We start from the raw sequence: 25,221 nt of genomic DNA, 5'->3' as shown, positions 1-25,221 counted from the left end.
GTGAGTTAAAAAGAAAAAAGAACGTCCTAGCCTGAAAAGTATGCCAGCAGACTTGAAATCTATTTTTATTGGTGCACCACTGGGCATTGTGCTATTTAAGATGTGACTGAGCTCACTTCATACCAGTTTAGTATGACTCTGACTGCAAGTAGAACTACTGAATAAATAGTTGAACTTCTAAATAAATGGTTCAGAATTAGGTATTATATCTCAACAAAGCCCTCTTTGTCTCCTAAAAGTGAACTGTAGATTTATGCACAAGTATGAAGCAGCAGCACAACTAATCTGCTCATATCATATCTTACCTTATTTGAAATTGTTTTCAACCTTTTGCTGCTGTGCTTAGGGGTGACGTCCGTACAATGTAGTTACTTAATTTTAGGGGCAGATTGCGATGCGTTTGAAATCATGTTCTGTTTAAAGACGTGACTCTCCCCTTCCACATGATGGAAATAAAAAGAACAAAAATATTAATAAATACTTTGTACAAATGTGGTGATAAAACTAAGGTAACGATCTTCCCAGAATGTATTCAGTGATACATCTAACAACTGTTGCTAAATAGCTATGAAAAATGCAAGATATTAATCTACAGTCCTGAAAGTTTGCCATGCTCAGGTGCTGCTAAGCACTGGATATTGCCATTAATGATAGCAGTGTCATTTGGTGCATGCAAGATGTCCTGGGTCAGGTGTCTTCTGTACTAAGGCATCAGAACCAGCCCTAGGAAGCAACCTGAGCTAGCTGTGTGTGTGGCTAACAATAGCCCTTGAAGGGGGTAAGAGGGAATGAGGAAGCAAAACCAACTCTAGAAATGGATAAATGAAATAGCACCAGCAACTGCTGAAAGAGGACAAAGCAAAAGCAAATGTTGGAGGCAGAAAAGGCTGGTTCAGCAGCTCCAGAGAATATGAGCCAATCTGAGCATCGCTTTGGACAGAGCTGTGTGCCATGAGCGGCAGAGCTGTGGTTTGGAGCTTATTCTTGGTAGCTATGCAGACTTAGTGGTTTACTGACAGCTTACCTTAACGTAAGCAATTGTCTATAAATGTGCCTTTCTGCTTTGTTTTAGCTTCAAAAATCCATCTCTGCTTCTGTGACCATGTAATGTTTCCCTTTCACAAATTAACTTACCTCTTTGTCAGTAGTATCGGCTGTTGCAACAAAGTCCAGCTGAATGGAAATGGCTTAGCAGACACCAGAGAACATTCAGTGGTGCCATTTCTTTACAAAGCTAGGCCTGGCAGAAATCTCCAGTGTGAACTTCAAATACAGCAATAGCCCAACAGTAATCAGTTTCAAAATCTGTTATGTTAATGTGTTAATGTAGCTATTCACTTTCCTTTTTCGTAAGAGTAGACCTAAACCAGTTGGCTTTTGTTGTAGACCGTGCTCCTGTCCTCCTCAAGCAGAAGATGAACTGCTTAGGAATGATAGTGTGCCTGAAGGCTTTTATAATTTTTCTAATCATGCCAATAGTACTAATACTGACCTTGTTTATCTTCAGGATGTTTAATTCACTAATCCCAAACAATTAGTGCCTAAGACAACCCAAAGGTAAGGCTGAAGCAGAGCTGCTGTTCTGAGAATTACGAGGGGTGTTTACGAGACATCGTTAACAAATCAGATGAGCACAGTGCAGCCTTGCTCCCACCATCAAAAATGCTGCTGCCCTTACGGTTCATATGACTTTATCTATACTTAATGTCTTCCTAGTGGGAGTGACAACAGTGGTGCCAAGTCACAATTTGGATAGGGAGTATCTATTGACGAGGAACTGGAGTGAAAACACTGCTTGTTTTGTGTGTCTGTCTTTTTTAAAACTTTACTTATTTATTCTTGATGCATAGCTGTGGGTGCTAATCGTGGTTATTCGTTTGACTAATAAACTTGCAGTTGCATTATAATCTTACACGAATCACCGGGCTGCCCCTAGTTAACACAGGGAAGGGTTGCAGAGGTTGTTTCTGTTTTGGAGTGTTTAAAAGGTGGCATAAGATGTAAGAAGGGAAATAACTTTCATTTTGGTTTTGTAACTTATTTTCAGTCTACTGGCATTGCCCACAGAAGTAATTTGTCACTTTACGCGGTAATAATAATGCAATTGTCTGTGACTAGTTATCAACCACAGTTTGAGATTATCATTTTTTTTGAATTCATACAGAGGAAGATGCAGAATTGGAAGAAGCTATCAAGAGAAGCCTTGAGGAGATGTAAATGAAGATACTTCCATACACTAACACCGTGTCATCAAAGCTGCTCACAAAAATGGAAGCTTGTTCATCTATTTACAGAGATTAAGAAATACTGCTTCAAAAACATGTCTGTATCTTGAATTGTTAGATTTATAACCTTATGTTCTCTGTCGTGCTGATGAATAGCTGGAGTTTATGGATATCTGCTGCAATATATTGTGTATGATAAGAGTAAATTTTTAAGTCTTTTCATTTTCTGTTTCTGGTGGGTGATGACTAAGTCTCACCAGTCCAGCTGTATAAGTTGTTGCCTAATTAGTAGGCTGGTCTTACTATGTGTTTTGGTTTCTGTTTTGTTTGTTTTTCTAATTATTAATGGGTTCTGCTATTTAATTCTTCTGTCACAAAACGTCATCATCTTCATTTACTTTTCCATGTGGTCTTTGCAACAGATACAAGTAGTAAACTCCAATTATCTCAGGCTGACTTGCCTAGCTGATCTTGTTATAAAGAGAAGCTTAGTCCCCAGATTATGAACTGAACATACGGTCTGACTCTTGTCTGTGGACAGTCTTGCCTTGATCACAATTTTGTCTATAGACTGTTTGCTGTAAATGGCAAAATCAGGACCATGGACTGTACAGTTAGTTTCCGTTAGCTTTATTTTTTATAAACGTGTGTATTTTTCAATGACAGCATGGTAGAGTGCTGGATTTGATGGCTTAAAGTTTGACAGGTTTGATACCTCTCCCTGATTTAAGGAAGGAACAGATCTCAGTGGACAGAAGCTAAATAAAACTTCCAGTTCCTGTTTGAAATAGATGTGAAAGAATTTAAGACGAGTCAATCCTATACACTGGTTCTCTTTTCTCCTTTCTGCTCATGAAGAGGTGGCCTTGGATAAAGTAATTGTGTTCATTATTTTTGTACTGTCCTTATTTTTAGGTGAATAATTCTTTCTGTGTCTAAAATTAAGCTGTCTGTGCCACCTTTCTCATTTCCTTCTTTAAAAATACCTATGCAAGATGTCCAGCTTTATGAGCTTATTCTACTCTAAGGAATGATTGTTGTCAATCAGTAAGAAACCTTGATGTAATAAAATGCCGGCTTTTTTTTAATCATGAGCTTGTGAGTTTGCTTGCAACTGCTATGAATCTGAATGCTTATTATGCAAAAGAATACTTATTTTTGGAGAGTGAAAAAAGGGGAAAGCTGGATTTTACTTGCTGCCAGCTCCAAAGAGTCAAACTAGCTAAAGCTGTGTGCCATCATGGCTAGAAAAGTTGGAAAGTGGATGTTCTTTTATTTCTGCTGCTTGCTGGCTCTCAGGCAAATAACTCACCAGATTCATTAATTTTATCTCAGAACTTGTTAGCAATCACACAGCTTGAAGAAACCATTCAGACCCCAGAAAATTGCTTGAATGCTTCCAGTCCATTGGCTCTGACACCGAAGTGCTACAGATCGAACAGAACCTTGTGAAGTTTTTCCACTGTGCCTGCTGCTTGCTTTTCTACTATAAAGCTTGAATTATTAACGCTCCTGTTCAAATTTGGGGGTGTGGTACCATACTGCTGCCGAGGAAGCCCTATTCTGGAAGGCTTTGAGTTGCCTTTAGCTAATGACTCAAGCTAAATCAATTTCTCAAATTTTCACACCAAGTTCTTCTTATATAAGGTGGAATGAGGCAGAAAGCTTTCATCCTCAAAATCTTCATAGCCCAAATTAGAGGCTTGTGGAAGTTTTGTTTGTTTGTTTGTTTTTCAGCACAGACAGTGAAGTTGCAAATTCTTTTCACAGAAAGAGATGCTTCAGCTTGAGAAAGTTCTCTGCTTGACTCAACAAATGTTTACAACCTTGGTGGACAGTCTTCTCCTGAGTATGCTACGATTGGTTTTGAGCATAAACTTTATTCTTCATAATATTTTATTCTGCCATAAAATTTAAGGTTGGTTGTGCCTGATAGGCATTGGCTTAATCATATGCATTAAAAAAAAAAAAAAAGCCATGTGTGCACATCGATTCTCTGTCCTTGGAGCTCTAGTTATTAAAGCTAGGCATGTTGTGTTGGCCTCCTCATCTGCTTACCAAAATAAGTAGCAAATCCCAACTGCTGCATCTGTGGCTGTTACAAACCAGCTAGAGTTCTGGACTCTGTATTCTTGCAGTAAAAGTGCTCTACAGAATTACCAGTGTCTTGAAATTTGTCCTTTTTTTTTTTTTTTTTAGTCTCTTTGATGTTGTTACACTCTCTGAAAGTTTTCTTTGTGAAGTTTTCTGCCATCACAGGCCTCTAATCCCTCTGTTTCTAGAAGAGCAGAGAAAATGTGGATTCTTAAAACTCTGCGTGTACAGACAAGTGACTTGTTACTCACCAGCTTCTCATGGTACTGCACTTTGTTCCTCAGCTGAAAAAGATGCCTTGTAAACGGCTGCGTTTCTGAATCTAATGTTTCTGGCTGGGGAATCTTGTTTAACTGGCTGAAATCTTTGAGGTTTGCCCTGGATATTCAGAGATCTGTCTGCATTTACAAGCACAACTCAGCTGTTAAAGGAAGTTTGCCCAGCATCCCTTTGCCTCAGAAGTCATTTGTCTTGGCTGTTTTAAAGATAGCTTGCTGCTGTGGTGATCTTTGAGTTCACCCTTTGTTATAATAAACTAACCAAATGGTGTTTTCTTGCGTTTATCTATAATGAGGAAGAAGTCTTATCTCTCCCTGGCTTTCCACCAGCAGTTTATTCTAATGCTCTTAATTTCAATGTGTGTGGTGCATGCCCAAATTTAACAGAACTTAAATTGTGGCAAGCCAAGATTAGCACAAGGTTCTTGAGCCTTTGGTGCTGTGTGCGCTGGTTTCTTTCAGATCAAAGAAACCTTCTGTGTTGGTCATGTTCAGAGATGAGATGAGATACCAGATAAGTTGGTGCAGCTGTTATGAAAGACATTGTAGCCTTGAACTTCGTGCCTGCCTGGTTGCTTCTGTAGAGTTTAACAACAAAAACAAGAATAAGAAGGAATGAGATTAGCTTACTATAAACTTCTTGCTTTGTATAGATAGCAGGGGCATGGATTGGGGTGATGGCTTGATTTTCTTAGCTCTTGGAGATGTACAGGCATGACCACTGCTGTTCCTGTAGCAGCCGTGGATTGCAAACCTTTACAGAATCCTGACCAAATAAGGTGAAGTTTGCAGAGGTATGAAGTTACGCCGTCCTCTTTCTTAAAAGGAAAGTGCTCTGCCTGCGTGTGCTGTCCAAGCCGTGTTTACAGCGAGTGCTGGAAATTGGGAGGAGGTGAAGAGGACGGATGATGAACTGCTTCAAAATTAATTTAGAAGAAATGGTTGACGTTAACAGCAAGATACATTCTGACAATTCTTTCCAGCTAAGTAGCCTTAATAAAGGCTGCAGATGCGTGTTTCTTTGTCACTTCTAAACTTCTTCACATTTCCTCTAGAAATTTCAATTCAACAGGTTAGAGTTCAGTTGCAATGTTCTGGGTCAAATGATGTGGTCCAAGTTGTGACTAAAGTGGGTGTAAACAAGCCAGGAAACTTATGGTAAGCAGTGAGTATGCACCAAGTGTGCACTCAGATGGCACGCATGGAAATGTCGATGTTAAATTCCCTGTGTAAATCTGCGGAGGTTTATTTTCGCTGACTGCAGTATCCTGTTTTCTGGGAGTCCGTCGGTTTGCTTTGTGCTCAGGGCTCCATTGAAAACTTTCTTGGTATCTGTGGCTGTGCAGAATTTTCTGGCTCATTGGCTAAGCATTTTGCTAAGTATTGCTCCTCTCCATGAGAACGAAGCGCTGCATGCCCTGAAATGGTCATACCAGCTCGGAGATCGATTCCCAGATAGAGGGCCTCAATCAGACTGCTGACAGCCTGGGGACCTCAGGGCTTGCCTACACAGTGAAATGACTGCGACGTGTGTAGGCAAACATGGGGCTAGCTTTAATTAGCATCGGCAGCAATAGCAGTAGACACGGTAGCACAGGTTCAGCCAGTGCTAAGTGAGGGGCCAGCCTCCTGTAATAGCCAGCATGCATTTTGGCTGAAAACATACCCTAAAAAACCCTAAAAGTTGGCCCATTTTTACTGCTGCTGTTAGTGTGCTCAACGCTGCCAAAGCCGTGGTTGCACCCGCATGGGAAGCAGTGAGTTTCCATCACACCTGTGGATAAAGAAACTTCTTCAGATGAAGGGCCTGTAGGAGAAGGGAGGAAAAGAATCTGGCATTTCCATGGGTGTGGACTTTTTCTTTGATCCTCTTCCATGACAGCTCATAGGTAAGCGTTAGGGTATGTGACAAGGTATATATCAGGGTTTGGAATAAGGCAACGTTGGAATGGGACACTTTGTGCTGCTTTTGGGGTGGATCGTCTCCCTGGCTCTGGACTTCAACAGATACCTCAGGTGTCTGAGTCCTGGGAAAGCTGCTTTCTGCTGCCTGAACAGATCCTGTGCGTGTGAATGAGAATCCTCTGCACATTGCTCTGGTTTGCAAGTGGCATGCATGTTTTATGGTGCTGCAGTTTACACAAACGACGGCTGGCTGCTTCACAGTCAGATACACACCTGCTCACAGGCTTCTCCCTGGTGACTGCAGCATGTACAGAGCCGTGTGGTCCGGTCACACAAACACAGCTGTGGATGAGATAAGGAGAGAGGGACAGTGGCATGGCAGCAGTCCTGACCCGGCCATCACCTTTCTTCACCACAGGCCATAAGGAGTGTGAAATTTGTGCTTTGTTTCAGACACGAGGAACCTTCCTCGGCCATTGTCTGTGGCCCTGAGGGACCTAATTGCTTGCTTCCTTCCTTGTGCCCTGACTTCTTGTCCCAGTTCAGCCATGAGCCACTTCCCTTCCTCCAGAGATGCTCCTACTTCTTCAGCCCACCTATTATTTTGGAAAAGTAGCGACAACATTCCCTTTATATATTTCATAGAAGTGTAGAACAGCTTGGGTAGGAAGGGACCTTAAATATCACCCAGTTCCAACCCCCAGCCATGGCAGGGACACCTTCCACTAGACCAGGTTCCCTAGGGCCCCATCCAACCTGGTCCTGAACACTTCCAGGGATGGGGCAGCTTCTCAGAAGCTTCCACAGCTTCTATGGGCAACCTGCGCCAGTGCCTCACTGCCCTCTGAGTGAAGAATTTCCTTCTGACATCTAATCTAAATCTCTTTTAGTTTAAAGCCATTCTCCCTTATCACTATCTGCCTGTGTAAAAAGTTGCTCTCCATCTTTTTTTAGGTCCCCTGAAAAGTTGCAATGAGGTCTCCCTGGAGCCTTCTCCAGGCTGAACAGCCCCAGCTCTCTCAGCTTTTCTTCACAGGAGAAGTGCTCCAGCCTTCTGATCCTCTTTGTGGCCCTCCTCTGGACCTGTTCTGACAGCCCCAAATCCTTCTTGTGCTGGGGCCCCAGACCTGGATGCAGCACTCCAGGTGGGGCCTCAGAAGGGCAGAGCAGAGGGGGACAATCACCTCCCTCAACCTGCTGGTCACGCTTCATTTGATGCAGCCCAGGATGCTGTTGGCCTTCTGGGCTAATCTCACCAAGAAATAGAGCACCTGAGGTGAAAAGGGGCCATCTACCCCTCTAGAGAGCAGGAGGAGCAATTTCCATGGTCCTCCCAGGTTTCTAAATGGGAAAACACTCTAGGCTGCCCAGATGGTAATGATGCAGTCTGTCTGGAAGACCATTTTTGCTTTTAACATGCATTTTGGTTCCACTGTTTGTGTCACTCTCACTTCTAGGGCAGAACATTTTGCCATCAGAGGATAAGGTTATATGGGTTACATTTGTACACGACTAACAGCTGTTCCGTACCTGCATAGCCTTAAACCCCTGTGCAAGGAAAAAAAAAAAAAAAAAAAAAAGTCCATTATAATTCAGCCACTGCCTATTTGATTTCTGCTTTTTAAACACAACCTGACTGATATGTAATGAATTGGCATGGAAACAATGGCAGGATCCTAGGAAAAAATGGTTACAGAGTGTGCCATGGCTACAAAGGCTTTCTGTTTGTATATGTTTGGGGTGGGAAGTGGTATTTAATCACCTACAAAGGCTGTAGTGAGATGGATGGAACAGTTGTTCAAATGAAGTTATTTCCATGAGCTCACAGGCAATGAGCCTTACTCACCCATCTACGTAAAACAAAGGAAACTCAGGCAATTAATTTAACGAGAGGGCTTGGGACATGATATCATTCCGAATGGACAAGCCTGAGAAAAACAGCTATTTTGAACCGCGGCCGGGGAAGCCTACAAAACAGTATCCCATGCAACAAAATCCCTCTCAACTGGGTGCCAGAAATCGGTCTGCTGGAGCCACGCAGTATTTGCCCAAACCTGGAATTAGGGATAAGCAAATTCCTTTTCAAAGAGTCACAGAAATGGCAAGTAAAGCCAAAGTACGGCTTGAGTTGCTGGAAGCCACGCAGGTTTCTGCAGGAGCCGCTGCCTCGGCCCGATGGGCTCCCACGGGATGGGCACCGCTGGCCCGGGCAGGAAAGCTCTGAACACAGCGCTGCCAGCCGTGGTTCCCCTGGCTTCTTGCCCTTGAGGCATTTTAACTAGCACGGGCTGGCCTGCTAGGGTGTTCCCCTGGCTTAACATCTGCTTTTGGTACCATAGGTGTGGCAGAAGCGCAAAAAGCTTTAATCTTCGGAGATCATCCCCACTCCATCTATCGTGTAATTGATGGATGGCATTAGGCAGTCAGAGATGCCACCAAGAACCATTGGTTTTAGCAAATTGCTTGACCAACCCTTTGTGCACTCAGCAGTACAAGGAGTTAGCGTCCTTTCCTCACGAGGGGAGCGGAGGGGCAGGCGCTGAGCTCTGCTCTCTGGGGACAGCGACAGGACCCGAGGGGACGGCATGGAGCTGGGACAGGGCAGGGTCAGGATGGGGGTTAGGGAAAGGGTCTGCACCCAGAGGGTGGTTGGGCACTGGGACAGGCTGCCCAGGGCAGTGGGCATGGCACTGAGCCTGTTGAAGAAGTGTTTGGACAACGCTCTCAGACACAGGGTCTGATTTCTTGGGTGGTCCTGTGAGGAGCCAGGAGCTGGACTTGATGATCCTTGTGGGATTCCAGCTGTGGGTATCGTATGGTTCTGTGATTGAACGATTTCCTCTCCATTAAATAAAACTTTGGGGCCTTATCAGCTTGGACCCAGCCCCCAGCAGGGGCTGCCCCTGAGGGGCTGTCCCTGAGGCACCGCCATGGCGGCGGCGGCGGGGGGCTGCGGGGCGCCCCGGGACCACCCTTCGGGCTCCCGGCCGGGGTCGAGCCCAGCCCGGCGCGGCTCCGAGCCCAGCGCCCCGACCCCCCCGGCGGCCCCGCTCCGTGAGGCGGGGCACGGAGGAGGCGGAGTGGCCTTGGGGGCAGGCGGCGGGCGGGCTCCATCTTTGGCCATGAGCGGGGCGCCGGCAGTCGGGTGCCGCCGCCGCCTGCGGGACGCGGGGAGGGAGCCGCCGCCCGCCCGCCGCCGGCGACTGCCATGGCCCAGGCCAAGATCAGCGCCAAGGCGAGCGAGGGGCAGCAGCAGCAGCAGCAGCAGCAGCAGCAGCAGCAGCAGCAGTCGGCAGGGCAGCTCCGGGGCCGCTTCTACCGCTCCACCTCCATGGCCGACCGCTCCAGCCGCCTGCTGGAGAACCTGGACCAGCTGGAGCTGAGGTGCGCGGCGGGGGGCTGAGGGGAGGCTGGGGAGCCTGAAAACGGGCTGTTTGCGGGGAAAGGGCCGCCGCCTGGATGGGGTTTTCCAGGCAGGAAGGGTCAGGAGGGGGACCTGAGGGTGCCCAGGCGCTTTGGGGTGGCGCTGGGTGTGGGGGGTGAGGGGACCAGCCTCCCAAACCTGCCCCTGCTCCTGTGGGCGCAGGTGTGAGGGGCACCGTGAAGGCTCCCACCTCAGAAATCAAACAATCTGTGGGCTGCGATGCTGACAGCGCTGCCCTCTGCGGCTCAGTTATGGTTTTTCCTATGGTTTTTAGTTCTGGTTTCCCCTATGCGGCCAAACAGGGGCCGCATTTCATCGCCGCAGCGCGCCGTGCCTCGTCTCTTCTCACAGGACATTCCCCAAGCGACCCATTTCAGTTTATTTTTCTTCCCCCCCCTCAAGTTTGGCCGCATGAGGGATGACTCCGGGCCTTTAATCATCCTCCTCGTCCTCCCAGCTCTCCCTAATTACACCGTGTCCCTTTTGAGGTGGATTGCTGCCTCGGTAATGTGGGTGCACCCCTGATTCACCTCGTGGCGTTGCTGTTTCAACACACCCTGTCTTCATTACAGCTGCATATTGATCAGTGGCTTGCACACAGCCACCCAGGACGTTTCTAGGCCTTTCCTGTAATTAAAGGAGCTCTGGGAGATCTAGGAGCCGTGTTTTCCCCTTTCCGCCGGCATCGCTTTGCATTATTCAGGAGCGGACTCCGTGCAGCAGGACGTTCCCCTTTCACTTAGCTTCATTAAATCTCCTTGAAGTCCTTCACAGACTTCTCCGAATTTGCCTAAGCAAAGCGGCTGTCTGCAAACAAGCCTCGCATCCAGACCTGCTGCGTGACCATGTGATTGCAAAACGCCGAGCCAAATAAGCAGGAGGCTATGCAAAAACCTGGTTTAAATTTGCCGAGCGGCCCTGAAACAAAGCAGGCAGATGGGTTAACCAGAAACGAAGCCCGAAATTAAACTCTCCAGTTTGCTGCGGGTCTTCCAAACAGGCGTATTTCTAAGCGCGGAACGATGGCAAAAAAAGAGTCGAGCCGCTTTGATTAAAGTCACTCAGGTTTTATTTCTTTCCGTGTGTGTCTGATCAAGATGCCTAATCTGAAAGCTAATTTGAATGCTAGGAGGAAGCTTCCACGCTTCTTCCTTCTCCAGCTGGTTTAGGTTGGCTATAATCCCTTGAGATGTGACTTGTAAGTATAATAAGTGATTATTTTTTTTCGTAGTGTATCATCGAGGGGTTTAATTAAAAAGACCCAGCCATCGAGTTGCTTGATGTCGGCTGAACCCCTCGGCAGCCCTCACCCCTTCGGGAAGTGCCCAGCTTTGAGCAGCCTTTCCTTTCCTCCCCTCCCTCCCACCACGAGAGCCAGAAACCACGGCTAGAGAGGGACTGCAGCCCCTCGAACACCCCTTCTCCATAGATCAGCACTTGCTTCGTTTGCTCTGGGACAGAAGTGCAGTTTCACCGTTTTCTTCTTAATCCCCAGGCAGGTTTCTCCACCACAGGGATGGGCTGCCAGCGGTGGGAGCAGGAGCAGGAGAGGTGCTGCTGGGTGAAGCCCTGGCACCGTCAGGCAGCAGGAGCCCAGCAGCGGGGCCGGTCTGTTGTTTGTGAGGGCTGGGACCTTTCTGCTGTCCCCACTGCCCGTATTTGCCCTGCATTGCCGAGAAACCTCAGCAGCAGTTGGAAGCAGGACCAGAGTTTCTGTTCATGAGTCACCGTGCCCTGGTGGCCGTGTTGTGAACATGGAGTTCTAGGTATAATGACACATAAGGTAGAAACGCAGGCTCCTGCTCTTCTTTTCCTTTTATCCCCTTCTTAATTTTATTTTTCCCCTTCTGTTCCCCATTGGGACAACCCCTGTGTTCGTTCCCATGTTTATGGGACAGCTCAGCTCAAGCAGCAGAGGATGCCAGGGTGAAAAACCCTGCTGTGTCTTAGTACGATGTGCTTAGCTCTGTTTTGGGGGGAAAAAAGCTGCAATGTCTTAAGGCGTTTCTCATTTCCTTTGAAAATTTACCTTCACCTCCAGCACAGCAGCCTTAATAAGCCATTTAAGTGGGCCCGTGGCTTACCAGCCCGCGTTGTTGCAGCTGTCTCAAGAAAGCGGGTATTGGATTTCTCGCCTGGAAACAAAAGCACAGGCTGGTCCACCTGTTCCTCAGGGGAATGCTCTCCTCATCCAAATGGTATGTGGGGAGAAAAGGCCCTGCTCGTCTAATTGCTCGCAGGCCGAGGCAAATCAGTACAGAGTGGGTTGTTTTTTTTAGTCCCGGGCGATCGATGGCATACTGAGTTGATGTTCAGAGCAAGAAAAGCGCTCTGAGTGAAAATGCCACCGGGTGTTTCCCTCTGGTAGGAAAAAGACGGCGTGGGCCTGATGGCCGTGCGGTGTGTGAGGGGAGGAAGGCTGCTGCGCCGGGGTCTTCCTCGGATGTGGCGTGGGAGCCGGAGCGAGCCGCGATCCCTCAACCTGATACCTTCCCATGACCTTTGCTGGTCTCCACTCGGCGTGGCTAAAGGTTACGCATTGCCAGTTTGGGTTGTATGGATGTGTGGTGGCTTCTTCCTTATTTTTTTTAAAAGAAAGCTGTTCACCGAGACAACTAGCAGCAGGAATTCAAAATCTCACCTTGTTTCAAGCCTGCCCAGCATCATCTCTGCGTGTGGCACTGCCTAGGCTTTGGTTTCCTCATTTGTCCTAGAGCACAGGTTTCTGCAACCGTCCTGCCCTGCCCCAGACCAAGGTCCCCAGCAGCTACAGCAGCTCAGCTCCTCTGCTCTTGCCTTTCTCAGCCCGTTTCCCCCCATCTTCTGTCAGAGCGCAGCACTGGGACGCTGCCACGCTCAAGAAGTCATCCCTCTCTGTTTCTGAATGAATTTTCACAGGTTTTGACGACCCTACCGGCTGGTAAATCCATCAGAAATAGTGCTGGAAACCCAACGGAGTCGCACAGGGCCTTGAGGGTGAGCCCCCTGAGAGCTGCTGTGGGAACCCAAATCCTCCTCTGACCCCAAAAACCCACGAGCCAGGGTGTGCTGTGCTGCCACACGGTGCCTCCGTCTTGCCCTCCAGAGGCCTGCCAAAGCTCAGTTTATTTTTTAAGTTTTTTTATAGCCTGGCATGCTGCTACCAACTGGCCAAACTGGACATGTTTGGAAGGGATAATGTAGGATTGGGGGAGCCGTGAGGAGCTGCTCTCCTGTCCGTTTCCTCTGGCAGGAGCTGCTGCATCCCTTGCCAGGGTAAGCACTCATTTGGGCCGCTGTTTATGGAAGCAAATGCACCAGAAAAAAAAAAAATAATAAAATAAATCCCAGGGGCATCCTGTACTGCAGTTAAAGTGGTTAAAATAATTCCCAAGAAGTAATTGCTGCAAATAAAGCAGTTCTCAGGATTTGCTTGGGTGAGTTTTGTAAAGTAATGTCAATCAAAGCCCAAACTGCTTTTTATTTTTTTTTCCCATAGTGTGTTTGACTGTGCAGCTTCTCACCTTCTTCACAGGGCCCATTACAGCCCGTGGAAATCAGGGCTCGAGCCGTTCCCCGCAGGCAGACCTCTAGTTTTCAGTCAGGGCAGTGACACACCTGAGCTGGTGTAAAAGCTCTGTTAAAATTGAAATTCTGCCCTTTCAGATTTTAAGCTTTCTGGCGGCCGAAATGGATTTCCAAGTCGTGAAAACACCGTGCTTTTTTTTAAGGGCACGGCAAGGCCTTAATGAAAATATTGCCAGGCTTCTTAAATTATAAAGCGCAGACGTCTGAGGCACGGGGTGACTCCTCCTGCCTTATTCCTCATACTTACCCGTCCAAAATAATAATTACCAGTATTTCTTCTTGGCAAGGACTCGCTCGGCATTAACTTTTCCCACTGCTCCGTGGAGTTAACATGAAAGGAGAGGCGCCGAGCGTGCGCTTTCACTGCGTGGGTGGTAAAACAGAGCCCCGAATGCGGTGCCCGTGAGGCGCGACTCCGTGTGTCCGTGCTGTCAGTTCTGCCTGCCTCCGCCCTCTCTTCTGGCTGCTGGTGCTCCCCACCGTGAGCCCTGCTTTGAGGAGGTCACGCTGGCCCCATCCTGATCCTAATGGATCTGCTGGTGGCCTTAGAGGGGCCGTCTCCATCCCGCAGTGCCCGGGAAATGTGGGGCTGGAAGGAGCGAGGCGCCACGTGCCGGTGCTCGGTCGTCGTATTCCCAAGCGCCAGGATGAACGAGGAGCTTTGGTCGGTGCCGTGGCTCGGTGAAAGCACGCGGGATGGAGGAACCGAAGAGGATTTGTGATGTTTGGGGTCCCGGCCAGGCTTCACAAAGGTTTGGGGACAGGCGGGTTCCCCGGCTGGTTACAGCACCTGGGGCTGCGAGCCGTGGGGTCGCGCACGTGGCTTCCAGCACAGCGCTGTGGGCTGAGGAAGGAGCCCGATGTCCCGAGGGACACCCACGGCCCTGCCCGCCCAGAAATAGGAGCTGATCGCCGAGAGCTTCATCCCCTGTGAATCACCGCGCCGCCTCCTGCCAGCTCACCGCATCACTTCATGGAAAGAAAACCCCGCGCGGGCAGGCGGTCCCCCGTGCTCCCTAACAAAAAAGGCGAGCTGCTGAGCAGGGAGAGCCTTATAAAGTTAACCAGGGGTGGCAGCCACTGGGCCTCTCCCGTGCCCCTCACCATACAAAGGAGGTGCAGGGTCACAAGTCCTGCGGCTCTCCGTGCTTCGCAGGCGGGTGGCAGCCATCCCCGAGGCTCTGCCTGTCCAGGCACCCCGTGAAAATAAGAAGATTTAAGTCAGAGCAAATTAGTGTGCTGCTTTTTTAGTTTTATTTTTTGCTTGCTTCATTTTTTTTTAATTATTATTGTGTCTTGAAAACCAAAGATATGGGAGAAGGTAATGAAGTCAGACTGTACTTCTTGAACTTGGTTTGGGGTTTATTTTGTGTGTTTATTTTTTTTTCTATTTGATTTTTAAAAAGGACTTTGAATAATAAAACAGATGCTCACCTAAGATTTTGTTTGCTTTAACCACATTCAGGGTAGAGGCTTTCCGCGACGCGGCGTCTGCTATGGAACAAGAGAAGGAAACCCTGCTGGAAATGATCCACAACATACAGAACAGCCAGGACATGAGGCACATCAGCGAAGGTGAGCAGCTGCTTTGCCGTCCTTTTGCCATGAGGTATTTGTCACGGGGGTGTGATAGGCGGCTTTAGACGTAGCCCCTAAATCTTTCTCTCTTATCTTAGGTGCCTTAAGCTGTAGATTTATTGGTTCTGCAAGGACTTACATGTAAAATATGTCATTGTAATGTGTATTTTAGGAATCACAAAATAGAAATGCATTTTTCACTAACCCCTAATTGCACCTGGTAGCGGGGAACCAGTTTCCTCTTTGTGGCCTTTCAGGGTGCCGTGTAAATCTCTCGTGGCTTAGGTCCTTAATTTGCCGGGTTTGTTACTGGATAAAGTTTCCTGATGATATCGCGGGCTTGCCTCAGTGGGACAGGGCAGGCGTTCTAGCAGCAGTGCAAGAGGATTGCTCATATTTGTAGTGAAGCGTTCTGCCTCACCCCAAATCATAAGACATTGTGTTGTTTTGCTGTTTTTTTTTTTAGTTTATTGGCCTAAATCCTGTTTACTTCACAGAATTTAACCTCTGGCTCCTGGTAATCTCACGGGTTGTCACTTGTTATTAAAAACACACACTTTTTTGTTGCAAAATTGTAGTAGTTTTATTGTCTCGGTGTAATTTGCCCTGGTAAGCACCAGCCTGTAATGCAGACGGCTTTCTTTTTTTCACGTTAGGTGAGAGAGAAGAGCTGAACTTGACCGCCAATCGCCTGATGGGCCGCACCCTGACGGTGGAGGTGTCCGTGGAAACCATCCGCAACGCCCAGCAGCAGGAATCCCTGCTGCACGCCACCAAGATGATCGACGAAATTGTCAATAAACTTCTGGACGACTTGGAAGACGCCAAAATCCGCCTCATGTCGCTTTACGGCGCGTGCACGTCCGACGTGCCGGCGGGACCCATCGACCAGAAATTTCAGTCCGTCGTGATCGGGTGCGCCATCGAGGACCAGAAGAAGATCAAGCGAAGGCTAGAGACTCTGCTCCGGAACCTGGAGAATTCGGAGAAGTCCATCACGTTGTTAGAGCACCAGAAGTCCTCCGTGCGGCAGTCGTGCAACAACAAGCAGGATTGAGCTGCCCTCGGGGCCGCTTCTGGCAGACCGCAGCGTGGTGGAGGCCCCGCGAAGAGCCCACGGCAGCTGAGACCGACCCGTGGGACGAGTACACGCACAGCCACACGCCGCCACGCGCACCGACGTATCCTTGGTTGTGAGGTGCAGGCATTTAGGGGGTTTTGGTAGCATTGGCATTTTTAGTTCGGCAATAAAGAACGCGGTCAGGGTTTCCTCTGTAGAGTTGCCGTTGCTCTGTTGCAAGCTGTAACGTGCTTCTGCTGAACTGTCAGAAACCATCGAAGTCTCGCCTTTCCTTCATTCTCCTCTTATTTTTTAAAAAAAAAAAACAAACCTAAATTTGTTTTGTCATATGCTGAGATTTCAACTTTTCTCTGCTGTATACATGGCGCGTGAAATGGACTTTGGGGGAAAAAAGACGAATTATGGGCAATAAACCAAAAAAAAATGAATAAACTGTATATTGTATTTGCATAGACAGTGCAATGTCCTGCTCCTTACTCTGAGGAAGTTGAGAGCAACAAACCTATCTGGAGGTTGCAGGCAGGACTAGGACAAGGCTCCAGCTCTGTCTCTGTGCCACTCGGTGCCTGCCTAGCGAACCGTGCTGCCTCCCACCATGTGTGGCAGTTCGTGCTTTTGTTTTAAAGCTTACAGAAAGGGGACCTGTATTTTACCAGCTGCTGCTTATCATCGTCTGTGGATCAAGAGCCCAGCCTTTCATTTCTCAGCTGGCAGATGTTACTTGTTAAGTGCAGGAAGCTGTAACGCTTGACATAGCCTACTCCTTGAGGAAATGGGGTTTGTATGTTTGTTTTGGCCTCCCGCTCTCCCACTATTTCACCAAGGGGCACCGTTCCCTTGGGGGATGCAGGGACTCTGCTGCTTGCCCCTGACCCAGGGCTCCTGGGCTGCTGCTCGGAGACCTGGCCTCCGGGAGGATGCTGAGGGCCAGAGCTGTGCCCACAAGTGCGGCTCCCTCGGCGCGTGGAGCTTCTGCTGCTGCACAGGCGGTGTTTCTGCAGCTCATCCGCAGCACTGGCACTCTTCCAGGTGGGTGCTTCCAAAACAACCACGCTAGTTTCTGAGACTAATTAGTTTTATAATCGTATTTCAGAAATTACTTTTGTTTTCGATGCTTGCAGACTTTACCAAGAGAAGTAAAGCTGTTGACTTATAACAGCATTAAGGCCCTTAATAATAATACACGTGAAAGGCTCTCAGCAATCACACTGGAATAGTTAAGTTGGAAGTAGAGTTTTGACGCTTAAAATAGTTCTTCAATTATTTTTTTTTTTAGAGTCCATTACAAGGTTAGGCCAGGAGGGATTTTTTTTTTTCTTTTTTACCTGTTTCTGTTTCTCTTCACTATATCAAGAGCTGGAAGTATTTTTATAGCACTCACTAGGACAATTTTTTTTTTTTGTCTCAAGGACAGAGTGAAGTAAGCCATCACCATCTGCAGATCAACGGATGAGGTATTAGCGTAGGCTCATTTTGGCCTGTTAATGTTTAAGGTTTTTAATAATTTCTTTGCCACTTTTCTAAATCCTGCATCATCTGACCCACAGGAGGGCTGCAGTGCATCCGTTGTTACCATCTTCAGTGCTGGGTAAGAAGTCGCTGCATCCATTAGGGATCCCCTAGGTCAGAACACTAGTAAAAAGACTACTGGACTACTGAGCATTTTGCTGCAGTTTCATAGTGGCTCTTTAAAACCCCATTGTTAAAATAAAATGGCTAACCATAGTTTAGCATCCCACAGATGATCAAATCAAGAGCAGATTATAACAAAAGTGAAAGACTTCCAAGTGCCATCTGTTGTAAAAAAAAATATATATAAAAAAAAATCTGAACACAGCAGACAAGGCATCAGGCAGCTGGGACAAGGCACTGAGCTGTAGGTAACCACTTACCTGACCTAAAAGTTCTGACCATAAAAATGTGTTTGCTCACATTTCAAGTTCTCGCTTCCCTAAAACATCGCTAATTAATTCTTACTTCGGGTGTTAAGCAAGCAAAGTGTTCGTCTGTGTGCTAAATTGCATGGAAGAGGAAGGAGCAGCGCGTTACTTTCCAGATTCCTGAGACACTTGGGTAAGAGGAAAACCCAGATGCTGTGAGTTCTATTTTACCTTAGAGAAAAAATTAGAAAAATAAAAGAGAAATCAGCAGACTGGTTGCGTGTTTCTTTTCAGAAAACGCATCATGCCCATGCATTTTAGCCACGTTAATTGTGATTATTTTTGATTAAATGACCACAAAGGGTCATTTACCAAACAGTAATCAAAGAAATGCGCTTAAGTCGTGTGATACCAGCTTGTGGGTATTCTACAATACAAGGTAACTTGCAGGAGTTTTACAGGAACACCATACACACAACATTCATTTTTAAACATTTATTTGTCCACTTGAGGATTTACTGTACGTTATATCGACTTTTTCTAAAAATATAATACATTTACTTGAGTTCATGAAGGTGATAAAAACAGTTATGTGTATATATATATATAATCTGTTTTAACCATTCAGAGTCACGGGAACTTGCCAATAAGATTAAGTCAGTTCTTAGTAACAACACATCTTTAGCTTTGCAATGACAACGTTTTTTTTTTCCTTCTGGTCCTTTTTTTTTATTTTTTTGAGCAACTTTAGTTGGTTCTGCTGAACCACATCTGTGTCAGGAAGAGGAAACAAGAACACTCCCTCCACAAGTTATCAGCATTTGTATCAGCATCCCCCTTCTGCTGCAAACCTGAGAATGAGGCGAGCGCAGCACCAGGACTCACCTGGCTTTCAGGTGACTCGTCCAGAACCTCTCTTTGACATGAGACTGCTTCAAAGTTTCCCTTAGTTTACCATAGCACCTTTCATCTTAAATTTAGTAATTCCTGCATTTTTTCTTTTATGACTTTGACTACCTTTTAGGATGCCATATTTAAGTGAGAAATATTCTGTCAGATACCACTTGAGCATAAAGAAACAAAAAAAGAAGATTTGCCCAACTGTTGCTTTCTACAGAAGCACAGTGCGATGCTTTTGATGCAATCACACCTCTTGGGCTGTGGTTGCTCTGTCTGATGGACACCTCGTGCTCAGGAACGACAGCTGTAGCCAGAGGTTTATGATTAGATTTAGAAAAACAGGAGCAGCTTCAGTACCGCCGCTGGAATCCAAAGCATGCTTGTCAGCTTGGTGTGCAACTGAGCTCCCCCAAGAGGGTCCAGCAGTGCAAACAATTAATTGTATTGATCCGTTAACTAGTAGCTATACACTTGACTAATGAATTAACAGCATCAACGTGCACATTCACCAGGTGTGTCCACATACCCAGGCATAACCTCAAAGCAGTACACATCCAGCTGCTCAAGGCCCTCCAGTACAACGTACAGCTACAGAAGTGATGCAAAGAAAAACTACACCAGACGTGCTATAGCCCAACAATGAAAAAGAAAAAAGACAATTTTTACTGAAGTATAAAAAAAATTAACCAGGAAATCAGACTGACAGTATGGGAGTTTGTGCATTTTGATCAACAAAAGTAAGCGTTGCCTTAAGAAACACTGAAAATAAAAAAGCTCCAAAATTGTCTTAAGTGGAATGCTTTTTTTTAATTAACCACAGACACAAGCACACAAATCTCAGTGTGACCAGCCTTACAACCTTGAGGTCTGTTATTTCCAGTCGGAAACATATCCCTAGCATTACTGCTCTGCACCAAACGATGGCCCACTTGCTGTGAGAGCACCCGTTCACTGAACGGACACGATGCGGGACTGACAGATGCTTGAAAGCTTTAGTGTATGCTTACTTCACTAAGGCATTAAGTTACTGAAGTTTTCTACTAACTTTATCAACTTTATCAGCTGAAAGCAAAGAATTCTGGCAAAATTTAGGTCGTGTATTCAATGAGCTACTCAAGAGACATTAGTAGATGTCAGAGGAGTGCAGCTTGCTCAGTCTCACCGAAGAAATCTTTGCGGTAGGCGCAGAATTGCACCCTCTGCCAGCACGCAGTCAGCAGGAGCACGAGAAGGGTGACTGCAACGTGGTATTTTGGTGAGAACACTGAGCGGAGAATGGGGGCGATGTTTATAATAAAAAAAAAAAAATAGAGAGGACAGTGTGAGTGCTGGAAGTGCAGGCACCTCTCTTCATCCTACAGTCAAAGAGTTACTCCCACGGAGCAGTGATAGGAATACCTAAGGATTCCTGCAGCACGCAACTCAGCTGGTTCACGTCTAAAACCAGGAGGATAAAATTTACATTTTCAAGCAGAGCACATGCAGAGCGCTCTCCAGAAAAATGCCAATTTGGACAGTCTCCATCTTGGTCGTACTGGAGATTAAGCACTGCAAAGTCACCACAAAGAAATTTACCACCACTTCAGATTTAAGATGGGGATGAAATTAAAACTCACTGTTGCCTGGTCCTGCAAATGTATGTTCACAGATCACAGCACATACATACGACATTTCAGTGTATCCTAAATTTTGCAGGTCTGTCAAGTCTCCACCTATGAAAATTTCTATTGAGTTTTCCGTCCTTAACACAGTGGTTTATAGTGACAGACCTCAAAAGCCAACAGATTCTGTAACAATACAATGTCTGCTGTAAAATATCTAACAGTACAAATGGTTGTTACACATCAGAAAGATTTTTCAGCACTCTGTACAAAGTCAAGCAAGGCAAGAAAGATGTTTCAGACACTTTGTGGGCTTTCTGAGAAAAATTAATTAAAAAAACGTTAAACTGGCAGACAAACAATGAAATATAAAAGTTTCCACGTTAAAAACAGTTGTCAAAACTCTTCACGCATACCCTCTGCCCTACATCCTGACGCTGTCAGATGGCCCCATGGTGTACAATCATAGGTCTCTGTTACCAAATCCTAAGTACCTTCTTAAATAGTTAAGACAGGTGGGACTCGACTCCATTTATACATCCATCCATACATACGTGATTAAATGCACTTGTTAAAAAATAAAGGCATCTATCCAAGAGAGAATACAGGAAACATGGCAGCGGAGAACAGTTTTGCTGCAACAGCAACGGGGACCAAGCGCCTTCTTGCCACCACCAGGCGATGCTGTGACAGCTTGTCAAAGAAACAACGGGACTCAGTAGGAAGTCTAACACAGTAAACATCAAACGCAGAGTTCAGAGAGCTACACTGCTTGTGCATAACTTGCCACCCACTTCTCTCCCTGCAGACAGTGGGACAAGAGGACATTTCAGTTTCCATACGCATCGACTTAGAAACAAAATAAGTCAGGCTTCCTATAGGAATTCACACAGTGAAAAGTCCTTCCTCCAAAAATATACAGGATCAGTCGAGTCGCTTTCACTCTCATACACCGTTTAAAAAACTATTAAAATTCTACATTTTTTTTTTCAAGCAGCATATTTTGCATTTGTCACTGGCAGGTTTGTTGTAGAAATCCTAAAAAGTTAAAATTTTATCATACCATACAAAAACATGTAAACAAAATGGATATTTTTAAAAGGCATGCATGCTCTTGAAGAGGATTAAAAAGTGTTTATTTTTGGTAAATTAGATATCTTGCTTAGCAGTTTTTAAAGCACCTTAGTGATTTAGGAGCCTAAACCCAAATAACTGTAGATTTGGGCTCCTAAATGTCTAAATCAGTTCTGTAAAATTATTTATGTTCTTGATTTTTTTTTGCCATGTCTCTGATCTTGCAGAATTAGATTTTCTGTAACTCTCAGCTAATTTTGAGTACGTGACAACATCAAGGAACACCTCATCGATGTAATGCAGTTCTTAGCTGCGGTTTTTGGATCCTCCATAACCCAGTTTACAGTACCTACGAAAAATTTCTCCAAAGAAGGTAAATATTTTGTGACGCCACTTTGCAAGTTCCTTTTTGATAGGTAACACAGGACACAGCAATCAAACTTGGACAGGAACGTGATTATGTTATGTGTTCCATCTGGATATCTATTAGTGTTAAAGACTCACTTGTTCAACCTGTTAAGACTGAGGAAAAACAAACTTACAAAAACACCTGTAGCACAGCATTAGGTAAAAGAGGAACGTTTTTGGCACCATCCGTTTTTTAAATCTAAGCTTTTAGGCCCAAGTATAGCAAGTTAAACATACACAGCAGCAGCTGGGAAAGCCTCATCAGAAATGGAACGTTTTTAAAGGAACACCTTTTCTGCAGATGCTATTTCATAATCATCAGCTGATCTCCAAGTGACGCATACACTGGAATTTAGCCTAAATGTTCATACCAAATGTTGACATATATACCGTAACGACCATGTATAGAACACAAGTATATTGCACCAACAGAACTGCCAGAATCCACGTGAATACAGTCAGGTATAAAATGCGACATCTTCATTCTGCTCTTCGTTTAATCTCTTAGTGTCCTGGCTAATCAAGTCTAACATTTCCTTTGAAATTTAGTTGCGAGGTTGCTACTGTACCTTGGGCCATAAGGTTATGGTCTGTACCTTTACCTGTAAGGCATTATCCTTACGTTAAATGTGCTTCACAATGCAGCAAAACCTAGTTCAGAGCTCTGTAAATAATTCCTTCAAAAAGATGCTTATTTTTTTTTTAAGGAGTGCACAGGGACAGACATGGTTCTGTGTTTTGCCACCAGGTGTCTCACTCTACACACCAAAAACCACTGCATCAGCAATTTTAGACAAACCCATCATCTATCAAGGATCCCATAGGCACAAGATTTGCTAAAGCACTGGTAAAATACCTCTAAAGCTGGCTTTTTATTCTGTATTCAATTGCACAACTTCATCCAATTCACTGTTACTTTTTTTGTCCTCCAGAAGTGGTCTAAGGTATGCTGCAGTTGCTGAAAAGACTTCTGCTCTTCTTGGTCCTCTGTTTGTTTGGTTTAAGGTTGATGACATCTCCCCCGTTGAGAGTGCTAGAATTTTGGTTAGGGTGACTTCCAGCAGCTGTGTTAAAAACACCTACAGAATTTAAAGACAAGAAAAACATTTCTAATTCTTCAATTCCTGCAGTATAATCATTGACACTTAAGATGCAACAGTTACTAATTCACAGTACTGAAAAAACAAACAAAAAACCTTTTATCTACTTTGGGGACAATACTGCAGCTAAATTTGAAGCAGAACCTGCTGGAATTACTAGGCAGGCGGTATTTAAAGCCAGTATACAACATCTATCTAATTGAAGGGTATAAGATTCACTCCTCTGAGTATGTGTGTGCTACTAATTGCACAGTAAGAAAATTATGGTTTGTTGAGTAATGCAGTAAAAGAAAAACATGAAAATTTTAAAGTTAGAAGCTTTGCAGAGAGAAAGGTATGGAAGAAGAGTGAACAAAACCCGAGTGTTTTAAGGAAAATACAAAAACCAGACTCAGAATTGCTTTAAAGAAGGACTCCAAAAGTTCAGTGTTCCCTCACAAAAGGCAAAGTTTACGAAGACCTTATTGCGTGCCAGATTCTTTCACAGTGAGTCTCTTGTACATCTGTACTAAGATGAGTAACACTAATACTAATTACATTAAAACCACCACCAAGCATCCTTTCTCAAGCCCTTACACAATGTTTTAAAGAATTTAATAAAAGGGTACTTGGCAAACATTAGCCAGAAACTTCAGTATGTCAATTTGACAATCTTGTAACTTCAGATAGTCACCAAGTTATTTTACAGAAGGAAAGGACACCACATGCCACTACAGCAAGGTAACAATTACACCCCACTCACTATCTATTAACTCCATAAGGCGACAGATGGGACCAGAAGCTTTGATGGCACAAAATACTCTTTTCTGTTTTTATTATTATTATTATTTATTACAGCATACATACCAATCTTGTTACTGCTCGTATGTACTAGCTCTGGTTCTTCAGCTGTTTGTTGCTTGAGCCTTTGGAGGTATTTATCAGCCAAATACTTGAAAACTGGAATGTTAAAAAGAAAAGGAACATCAGGGTATGCTTAAAGATAATATTCAGATCAATAATAAAACCTTCGTAACAAGCTTTGCTTGATGACAAAAGCACATTTGACGTGATAGATTTAACATGGTCTAGCAAGTGATTCTCCCTTGGCAGGCCTGGCTGTGTACCCGACCAGAATCCAAATTAGTCCCGTGCCAACCAGATCTTACACGCTGCAGTGCTACTATGGTCTTGCAGGGCATACAAAAACATCTCAGTACTCCTGTAAGAAAGCTGGCATATCAATATTGCCAAATGTTCCAGTTCATGCAACCTGAAATTTTTAAAGTTATGTAGAAATTATTATAATATAAATATATTATTTTTTTGCAAGAAGTTTTAGAATAATAACCGTCATGTAGATCAAGGCTATTAATATAACTTGGAAAGAACACTTTTCTAATTAACTAATGCCACCCTCATTTGTATAAGGGTATAAAACGTCTATCTAAGACACTGAAAACCCTACAACTATCGGCAAACGTTCATTTGCAATTAATAACTCATTTCAAGATGATACAGAAAAAAATTACAGTTCTTATAATACAAATTTTATGTTCCAAGGTGAACGTTTGGAAAGTTGCTAATGGAGGAGAAACAATTAGTATAACTTTAAGTTTGCCTGATTAAACAAACAGAAGTTAGCAGACTTTGAATAACTCATGTTTATTCAAACTTAGCCCAGAAGAGACTGTGACTGAATTGTATAATGATATTCATATTAAATATATGCATTAAAGGTGCACTTGGGAACTACTAAGGTATCATCAGCAGACAAAAGGCTATAACAGATGTAATTTTTACGGTACTTTATTTAACTAAACTATGAAATAATTTATACCAATTATTTCTTAACTATTAACAATTATGAATTAATCTGTTCAACAGTTCTTATATTGTAATAATTGAACTTCTACATATACACTTTAAAAGCCCAGTGCTTACGGATGGTCAGTAGGACGAAGAAGTCCCCAAAATGCTGGCACCTGTAAATCCTGAAGCTACACACCATTTGTGGAAAAGAAAGGAAAGATGCATGCAAGTAAAAAACAGGCAGAACACACTGATACCGAGCAGTAATAGCTATGTTTAAAGTGTGCTGCTAAGAAATACAAGAAGGATTGCCAA

General features: G+C 44.9%; 3 protein-coding genes across 7 annotated transcripts in view; 2 read left to right on the top strand and 1 right to left on the bottom strand.

The window, feature by feature from the left end:
* Positions 1-3,017, top strand: part of ZNF451 (zinc finger protein 451) — a 38,838-nt gene extending 35,821 nt beyond the window's left edge. For all 3 annotated transcript variants that reach the window (XM_084513372.1, XM_084513370.1, XM_084513371.1), the window contains exon 15: positions 2,165-3,017. In XM_084513372.1, the coding sequence (XP_084369498.1) occupies positions 2,165-2,217 (53 nt within the window). In that variant the 3' untranslated portion in view covers positions 2,218-3,017. The remainder of the gene's footprint in view (positions 1-2,164) is intronic.
* A 6,602-nt stretch (positions 3,018-9,619) lies between these two features.
* BAG2 (BAG cochaperone 2) lies at positions 9,620-16,602 on the top strand. Its single transcript, XM_084512628.1, has 3 exons — positions 9,620-9,886; positions 14,959-15,068; positions 15,728-16,602. Exons 1-3 carry the CDS (start codon positions 9,711-9,713, stop codon positions 16,126-16,128), a joined length of 687 nt encoding a protein of 228 aa, XP_084368754.1. The 5' UTR covers positions 9,620-9,710; the 3' UTR covers positions 16,129-16,602.
* Positions 16,603-18,512: 1,910 nt separating this feature from the next.
* The window catches only part of RAB23 (RAB23, member RAS oncogene family), a 16,100-nt gene continuing 9,391 nt past the window's right edge, over positions 18,513-25,221 (bottom strand). For all 3 annotated transcript variants that reach the window (XM_084512626.1, XM_084512625.1, XM_084512627.1), the window contains exons 6-7: positions 23,962-24,054; positions 18,513-23,094 (exon numbers count right to left, since the gene is read on the bottom strand). In XM_084512626.1, the coding sequence (XP_084368752.1) occupies positions 22,955-23,094; positions 23,962-24,054 (233 nt within the window). In that variant the 3' untranslated portion in view covers positions 18,513-22,954. The remainder of the gene's footprint in view (positions 23,095-23,961; positions 24,055-25,221) is intronic.

The sequence above is a fragment of the Aythya ferina genome (genome assembly GCF_964211825.1).
Source record: "Aythya ferina genome assembly, chromosome: 3".
Classification (NCBI taxonomy): domain Eukaryota; kingdom Metazoa; phylum Chordata; class Aves; order Anseriformes; family Anatidae; genus Aythya; species Aythya ferina.
The sequence above is the reverse complement of the archived record's forward strand: the minus strand, read 5'-3'. Positions and strand labels throughout refer to the sequence as shown.

Bases quoted from the DNA above. Each gene is read 5' to 3' on its own strand.
- BAG2 (XM_084512628.1), top strand. From the start codon at position 9,711: ATGGCCCAGGCCAAGATCAGCGCCAAGGCGAGCGAGGGGCAGCAGCAG. The intron at 9,887-14,958 runs GTGCGCGGCGGG...AACCACATTCAG, and splicing joins CTGGACCAGCTGGAGCTGAG to GGTAGAGGCTTTCCGCGACG. The intron at 15,069-15,727 runs GTGAGCAGCTGC...TTTTCACGTTAG, and splicing joins CATGAGGCACATCAGCGAAG to GTGAGAGAGAAGAGCTGAAC.